This window comes from Austrofundulus limnaeus, unplaced genomic scaffold, assembly GCF_001266775.1.
Source record: "Austrofundulus limnaeus strain Quisiro unplaced genomic scaffold, Austrofundulus_limnaeus-1.0 Scaffold91, whole genome shotgun sequence".
Classification (NCBI taxonomy): Eukaryota; Metazoa; Chordata; class Actinopteri; order Cyprinodontiformes; family Rivulidae; genus Austrofundulus; species Austrofundulus limnaeus.
In genome coordinates this window covers 557670-566576 of record NW_013952493.1, presented here as the reverse complement: position 1 = coordinate 566576, position 8907 = coordinate 557670, and the positions used below count along the sequence as shown (strand labels likewise).

The window sequence follows — 8907 nt, the reverse complement described above, 5'->3', positions numbered from 1 at the left end:
TATATATATATATAATTCTGTTTCACTTTGACAGTCTTTTACCAGCCTTTATAAAAATTTGTTTGCAGCTAAGATTTAGTTTAATAATACGTTTGTCATTTTCCCCACCAATATAAGACTTTTATATGGATAAATGATATAAACACAAAAGAGATGTCTACATTTTTAGTCAGTTATATTTAATTTAAAATCATAAATGACTAATAAAAACAACCGTGGACACAGAAACCACAGAGATGTTTGTGTTTTATCCCTTTAAATTTTCTGTCATCTKATTTTAATTAACTCGTCTGAACCTTGACTCAAATGCTTACATTTCTGAAGTTTTAATTTAATTAAATTTTGTTTTTAATTAATTCTCTACAATAACAAGCTGACATTATAACGGATCAGTTSTTTTTGCTGCCTCAACTGTAGGACTGCAAAGATAAAACAATCTGGATTTTATCTCTCAGCTCCCGCAGAGATGTTTCCTTCTCTCGTGTCTTAATGATTCAGGAAATAGTAACAGAAGGTCAAACTTAAGTTTGTGTGTCTCCTTGTTACATTTCCCTAAAGTACTAATGGCAACACAACTATCTGGGTGTAATGTACTGGAATGATTTTTACACCGTCACCCCTCTTTGCTGTGAATCCCAGCGGTCCCGGCTCTGTCATCGGCCTTCGGCATATGTGCAGCGACAGCACTGGAATGTCTGGGAATGCGCCTTTTATAGATGCACTGGGTCGACAACTTTTGCTGCAAGGATGGGGACGGCTTGTTGTTTTCAGACTCGGCATGTAAGAGGATTTCAGAATTTGGCTATTTAAAAAGCCGGTGTCTCTTCGAAACAGACTACAGACCCATTTCATTTGTGCATCACAATAGGAGGGRGATTAAAATAAGGCCGTGTTTTGCTTCCCGACGAGTGCTGAGATTATTTTAGTGAATCAGAAATATAGATTTATTTTCAGCCAACATCGTGTCACATGGGGGACAAAGCATTTTTGTTTGGCGGCTTTTATTCTAAGCTTGCATTAGCAATCAGGCACATATTGTCCGGTTAAATGACTGCAGCTAGTTTTTCCCACGGCCTACATTTTTTGGATTCATTTGGGAATTGATGAGAAAAGCTTTTAAAGTGTTAATATTATGGAACTGGTACACTTGTCTGTATTGTGGCCTGATGTAACCTGCATCCACAAATCCAGTTATTGTGAAACACAACCAAGAAGGAATTTGTGTTTCGAGGGGTAATGGACAAAACGGTGGTGACCTTTTGTTTTAGTACTTATCAGATATGGTGCAACAAAGCTGTTGCCGTTTTGCTTTTTTAGTAGATCTAACTAAACAAGTTCCTGTGACTCGTCTCCAAAGAGTCCAAAAGTTATAAGAAATGCTTTCAAAGCGTCCAGCGCGTGGATTTGTCAAGAGAAAGCCGTTGTTAAATGAAGTCGCCTCGTGTTTCACAGGATGTCCAGTCGCAGCTGTGGTAAAAATAGATSCTAATGTTCAGGGTGGGAAAGTCAGCAGCAGAGACGGAAACTGAGACCTGGGAGTCAGATCTCCTCAGTGTCCTCAGCCGTGTTTATCTGACCGGATCCTTTGGCAGGAGCCACGTTTCTCCGTTTTCTGACCGAGCATCGGCTTTAAACGAGCTCCCTTTTGTCTTTCTGCGCAGCACAGCTCAGGGTCACTCATCATGCTAATGACGCTGCTTTGAATAAATACCTCTGAGTGCACAARGCCTCGGGCAAACAGGCATGTCTTGTTATATTTTGGAGCTGCTCAGTGAATTGTTATTGTCTTACTTCTGTCCTCATTTGAAGCTCTTTGTAGCGTCCCCACCRAGAGGAGGAAGGCCTTCATTACTCAGCACGGGTGCTATTATTTGTACGCCTACCCGCCAATTACTGCATTTGGATGTAGCCTAGACAAAAGGAGGGTTGGGTGTAGGGTACCACTAGTAGTCAGGACAATACTAATTAATCCTAGGCTGTTTTAAACAGAAACGTTACGTACTAGCAATTTTCAGATTTTCCTAATTCACTGTTCCGCTCCACACTTCTCTCCCCGAAATTCACCCGTTCTCCACTTAATGTGGCCTTTCTGCTGCTCCAGTTTTGACAAAACCTGTGAAATGTGCCACTTGCCATTAAAGTCTGACATTTGTGAAATAACACTGATTGCTCTGAGCGGTTCACTCAAGCATTAAAATAAAGTAAATATCATGTGCTTGTGCCAGAGGGAAACCTCGACAGATGCAGCGTAAAGCTATTTTTTGGGCTTCTGTTTGATTCGTAAAACTTCTGTAAACATTCGTACAAATGTTCTACAAGTTTACACTTTCACCGAAACCAAGCAATTATGTTAAAATAAATATATTAAAAACATCTTTAATATATACTTTATGGAGTTGTGTGTTTTAGACAATGTTCTGTGACAGTAAATTGAATAAACGTCACTCTTTTTTTCATTGATCTTCGAACAGTTACTAATGTGCATTCATAAATTGGGTTCCTGATACTGTATCAATTCTCAAAAGCACTATATTGATTTTTAATTAAGGCTTAATGGATGGATGGATGTTGTAAGATAGGAATACATGGAATGCCATAACCAAGTGGCTGGAAAAGTGTACAGAAGCATATGTTCCGAGTATAACCTGGAGACCCCATAGTCAAAGTGGGAATCACCTCCCAAGGTGGTGGAGAATGACTGAGCTAAGATCCTGTGGGATTTTCAGATTCAAACAGACAAGATGGTATCGGCCAAGCAACCAGACATTGTCATCATTGAAAAGCAGCAGAGGATGGCCATCGATGAAAACATCAGGAAAAATGAACACAAGAAACTAAGGGCTCAGGAAAGAGCTAGAACGAGCCTGGCAGGTGAAGGCAGGTGCCCATGCTCATTGGGCACCTGCCTTCACTCATTGGAGCAGTGACCCCCACCCTGGAGAAGTGGCTCCAACAGATACCTGGAGAAACATCTGACATCTCAGTGGAGAAAAGTGCAGTCTTAGGAACGGGTAATATTGTGAAGAACCCTCAAGCTCCCAGGCCACAGGTGGAGTACACAAGTTTGGGATAAAGAGCCACCCACCCTGCCAGGGGGACGGGGGGTGGGTGAGAATATACATATTTTTTGTCTTYATCGTGACCCCTGTATCAGGATACGTATCATATCACCAAATCCTTTCCAATACACAGCCCTAGTTTAGACTAAATGTGGATCTATGTTTTAGTTAATAATTTAGTATTTGGCAAGTTTCTGTTGTCTCTATATCCTAATATTCATGGTATCAACCAMAAAYGTTGAAAGTGAATTACAAGTACTAAATAGTATTTTCATAATGCTGTATTGAAGCTATTGTTATAGCTAAAACTTGCTAGCATATAGCTACATCGCCCAGATAGACTTGTTGAGAAGAATACTCTTACCATGGAGGCATATTCCATTTGTCGGGGTGTGTGTATTAGCTGTGACTCAAACATTTTTAAAGTTTTTTTTTTGTCAATATGTCAAGCACCTATGTATATATTTTTTTATCACAATAGTTAAATTTTTAGAGCTATCCAAATATTTATCAAAGTATCCATCACAGAAGAACTGAATTTAATCCAAGGTCAGAATATTTTTATTTCAAAAGCCCTCTCTCTGTGGTCCACGTGTTCATTAAACCCAAGTGTTTTAGCCTCGGGCATCAGTCTCCTTAAATATAAAAAARGGAAGTAATTAATGAGACATTTTCACACTGAATCAGTTCCCAAGACTCCCACACTCCTGGTTTATCAGTCTAATCCACTGGTTATTAGGCAACATGCCCGGTTGATAATGTCTGCCGGTGGACATGCTTGTGTTTGCAATCAGGGTTACTCTGTTTTTAGCGTGTCGCTTCCKTTTCCTCCCACAGGCCACATCCCATCATCGCTTGGGGTAATCCTCCGGACCACAGACAAGATTGTTTGGGCGAATGAGTTTGAGCGTAAGTTGCAGGAGAATTACTCTAATCTGTTTAACCAAAATAACTTTTATTTTCCCGATCTGCACCACCGCTCTCTTTCTCTCATGGAGTCTTATTTTCTCCACAGCTGTAGAGCTGACCTGCCTGATAGAGTCCATCTCTACAAACAACCCACGGATAGAATGGAAGAAGATAAAAAATGGCATCCCCAGTTATGTCTACTTTCAGAACAAAATATCAGGTAAACCTCTGGGAAAGTCATTAAAATAGACATCACCCAGCAGCTTTCAACATTTCAGAGCAAAGTCTCAGAACACAAAACCCAGCTAGATGAATGGTACATAGAACTTGGCACGAAACTTTGCTTTTCAACTTTTGAGTCATGCTCTGTRTGTCAATGAGCAATTGTAAAGTCTTGTTTTCCCTCTCGCTTTCTTTGAAAAAAAAAGGGGACTTGGAGAACAGAGCTCAGCTCAGAGAGCCGGCCAACATTCTGATCTTCAACACATCTCGAAGAGACACAGCAGAATACCGCTGCGAGGTGGCCGCCATCGAAGATCAGAGAGACTTTGATGAGATTCTTATTAGTCTCGCAGTTAGAGGTATACACCACACGACCATAAAGGACTAAAACTTAATGCGTTGTTTAGACTTGGATCCCTGTTTTACTTTAGAAATCACACAAGTCTTTTCATATTGAAAATTCACATTTATGGTTTAAAGCAATCATTTGATACGTGTGTCAATGTCCTCTTATCCCCAAAGCGTGAAACTTAACTATTTGAAGTGGCTTGGCAACTATTTGTTGTCTTGRGACTTGCATGTAGGATAAGCAAACTGACTGAGACAAAAATCTGCAATAGTGAGCAGAAGTCCTTGTAGTTTCTCTGTTTAATAGCCAGGTTTAGTAAAGAGGGGGAAAAAATGGGATTATAAAAGATGTATAAAACTTGCTTCTAAATTACACAAATAAAAGAACACGAGTGAGGCTTCAGGAGATGCTTGCATCACAGTCAGTTACTGTACATGCAAAAAAACAACAACAACTGACATCTAAAGTTTCTGGGTAAAGTTGATGTATTTGCTACCAGCTCTTTAGTCCTTCAGCAGTGGAACCGTGTCACCTGTTGCCGGCTGATGTGACTTGTTGTTTGTGTGCAGTGAAACCTGTCGTGCCGCGGTGCAGCATCCCTGAGAGGGTCACAGTCGGGACATCGACCGAGCTGAGGTGTTTGGAGAACGAGGGCTTCCCTGCTCCTCAGTATCGCTGGTTTCACAACAGTGAAGAACTTCCTCAGGATCCCAAAAACAGCCAGAAATACACTAACTTCTCCTACACCATCAACCCCGACACCGGGAGCCTGGTAACAAAAAACCCAACCACACAMCTGCCCATAATAGCCAAATTATTACTTTTTAATTTTTTTTCAAGCTGTGGAAACTATCACATAAAAACAAGCTTATTTTTTTAAATATTTTTTGGAGGGTGGGAGATTTTAGTTTTAAAGATAGTCAGTTACACGTTATGTAATATAAACAGCTTAATCTAAATAAACCCTTACCCATCGAGTGACTAATTGCAGGATTAATCTCTCTGTGCCTCCAGTGAGAAGGCTTAACTGAACTCTGGCATATGAAAACAGCATAATGTTGCATTCAAAGTCAAGCTGGTGCATTTATGGTTAACTTAAAAAAACAGAAAACTACTGAAACCACATGAAAGCCTACAATCTGGCGGATGTCAGATAGCTGTCAATTATATTATTAAACATATTGTCCAAATGGAGATACTTTTAGAAGAGTCCCTGATCAGAATGCTATAAATCTACTTCTGTGCCGGAGCAATGATTTTTATTTTTTACTCCCCTCATAACTCTATTCTCAGAAATTTCGACGGGTGAGGAAAGACGACGCAGGCGAGTACTACTGCCAGGCGAAGAATGATGCAGGACACGCTCGGTGCCAACCACAAATGATGGAAGTCTGTAAGCGCCTCGCACGATTCTGCCGTTTTTAACTGAAGGCAGCTTGAAAAAAAGAGTTTCTTGAAAAGGGGGATGAAGGTCTTTGCAGATGTGAAGCTGTTTTCTTTGTCCCGCTGCAGGTGATGTTGACTACCTTGGAATTTTCCTGAAAGCCTTCGGTGGAGTGACTGTGTTAGTCTGTTTATTCGCGTCGATTTATTCCATCAGACGCCTGCGCTATCACCAGAAAAGTCACAGTGGCAACAAGTGAGTGCGGTCTGCATCTCTGACAGACACGTGGACGTCACAGAACTTATTCTCTGCCAGAGATTTGCATTTCAACCCGTTTTTCTTTTTCAGCTACAACTGGTCACCACGGAATGGTGCTGTTGAATACGGTGACGCAGACGAGGTAGATCAACTCAGAACATCTCATTATTAATGCACTAAATGCTCATTTTTGTTAACTTTGGTGTTTGTTTTTCACAGGGTCATTTCCGCCACAAGTCGTCATTCGTCATTTGACAGCCGACAATCCAAACAAGGCGAAAACAACCACTGCTGAGGTTAACTTGCAACAATGATCCTCATGTTAATAAAGTTGATGGTGAAACGTGGCACATTTTTCTCTCTGATGCACATACAAATCTGCTCAACTGACTTGCCAAAGTATCAAATAAAGTTGTGGCACCAAATATTTGTTCATGCCACGGACCTGTTTTCTATTTCTTCTCTTTGTACTGGTTTTTGTTAAAACATTTGTCCTTGCTTGACACTACTTTTCAGTTTTTTTAAACTCATTTTCCAACAAAATTGTATCTTACAAATGGGAGCATTTCAAAGCTGTGAAGTTTGATATTTGGCCCCTCGGTGTTATCACAAGTTACTGTAAGCTAACATCCCTCACCTGTTTTTGAACAAATCCTTTTTTTTTTATAAATTTTTTACTGAACAAAGTTGTTTTAAAAAATTGTTTACATTATATCAAAAAATACAGATTTAATGGTCTCGCATGCTAATGAGCTGAAAGGGGCATTTGTAKATATTCTGTAGATATTCAGGCAATTAGTAGCAGACTGCAAAAGGCTGAAGACATCAGACTCATAAGGCACACTTTCTCAGCCTTTACTATAGTCCAAAGTGTTAACAGGTATGTCTAAGTACAAATTATAAATTTGATTACTGTATACTATGCTGCAAGTCATTATGTCATTAAAAAAGGTGGTAACATTTGACTTATTGGAGTGCCGTTTCTGTGTATAAGTGACCTTTTGTGCTTTACTAGTTATTTTGTCAGTATTGGACATATTGTCCAGTTTGGGTTCCATATATGTATATATTTACATAATTTTTTATCTGTTTTCAACGCGTTGCACTCCATAAGTTGTTGTAAAATAGTGGAGTAAACCAGTTTGTTGGAAATAATTTTGACTTTGTTTTACTGTTAAGTGTGTTTTTGTTGTTGGATCCGTCTGTGACAACTCAGACGTGTTTAAATGTTCGGTGTGACAGTTTACGAAACGTAAAATGTTTGCTGTTCGTTTAGCTTCAAAGCTGTGTGTTATTATTTTGTTACTATTAAATRCATTTCAACTGCTGATGTTTCAGATGTTTTCTTATATCAGATTTTATTGGTGGAAATTATGCTTGGGGAACATATTKTGAAAATTGCAACTATGGAAAAACTTCCCAAGCATTCTCTGCCTTTTCCAAGCAGATTTTTTCTGTTATTGATTCGTTTGGAGCATCTGGCACCCCATGTGATGACAGTCAGGTATATCAGGCACCTGAGTGTCAGCAACCAGCAATACCCATACAGTATATTCTCCAAGATGACCATTTCCTTTAAAAAATAAAGTGGAAGTAATTTCATGTTTACAATTTATACTCACTATTTTTAGAGATAACAGTTGGAGCCTTAAATGAATCGTATATTGTAATGAGTAAATTAATTATTTGTCACCACTAAAACAGAGAAGTTGTACAGTTCAGCGGATCAGCTACACTAATATGTCACTTCCGGTTTTATTTTGGAAGACTTCCACCCGGATGTAGTTACGCAATTGGCATGTAGCGTAAGCTAACCTTACATTTTGGTCGTTTGCAAACATTTGCTGCTTTTTATCTGTCATTTCTCAAACATGTAAGATAAATTTACTTTAAGACAACTCCGTTTGCCGTMGATTATTGATTAAAGGAAATTTAATGCTGACAGTAAGTTCAGGAGAGGGGAAAAAGGGGAAACGGCTAGTTTGCTAACATACATTTTTATGCGCGTTTTCGTGTTACCATCGCTGTACTAATTTATCGTGTAAATGGACATGTAGCTAAAGTGTTTTTTTGTGATTTCTGTAAAACAACACTTGACTTTTTGTGACTAAACATATTTCTCCGTAAGGGAACTAAACTCGCATACCTTAGGCCTTCGTGTGTTTATTTTTTCGTTTGAACAGGGTCTTTAGTTTGCTAACACCAGAAGTCAAGAAGAGGACGTCATTACGATAAGATTAACTTATGCGATAAGAGGTTTTGAATTTTTTTTTTCTTTTTGAAGCTGTAGCGTTATAATGAGTTTCTTTAGTTTTGGTCAAAGTGCAGAAATCGATGTAGTCCTCAATGACGCTGAAACGAGGAAGAAGGCTGAACACAAAACCGAAGATGGAAAGAAAGACAAATACTTTCTTTTCTACGACGGTGAGACTGTCAGCGGGAAGGTGAACGTCACGCTGAAGAACCCCGGCAAGAGGCTGGAGCACCACGGCATCAAAATAGAGTTTGTTGGCCAAATAGGTGAGTTCAGACATCAGTCGGTTCTTAGTTACAAACAGAGGCGTCGTGTCCACCATTGAATTTAAATTGAACTGCCACAAACGATTATTTTAATAATCGATTAATCACAGATTATTTATTCGATTAGTCGACTAGTCAGATCATACGTTAATTGAATATAAAACATACAGCTTATCACGTCAGAATGCAGCTGCTATTATATAACC

At 39.2% G+C, this 8907-nt stretch overlaps 2 protein-coding genes across 2 annotated transcripts in view; both read left to right on the top strand.

Moving 5' to 3' along the window:
• Positions 1 to 3896: 3896 nt before the first annotated feature.
• Positions 3897 to 7509, top strand: jam3a (junctional adhesion molecule 3a; the record flags this gene model as incomplete). Its single annotated transcript, XM_014012428.1, is given in 8 exon segments — positions 3897 to 3968; positions 4075 to 4188; positions 4397 to 4549; positions 5109 to 5311; positions 5833 to 5932; positions 6052 to 6178; positions 6272 to 6323; positions 6401 to 7509. Coding segments are annotated over 8 exon segments (857 nt in total), but the record flags the coding sequence as incomplete, so codon positions are not given.
• A 435-nt stretch (positions 7510 to 7944) lies between these two features.
• The window catches only part of vps26b (VPS26, retromer complex component B), a 7773-nt gene continuing 6810 nt past the window's right edge, over positions 7945 to 8907 (top strand). The window contains exon 1 of the mRNA XM_014012427.1: positions 7945 to 8701. Coding sequence (XP_013867881.1) covers positions 8479 to 8701 — 223 coding nt within the window. The 5' untranslated portion in view covers positions 7945 to 8478. The remainder of the gene's footprint in view (positions 8702 to 8907) is intronic.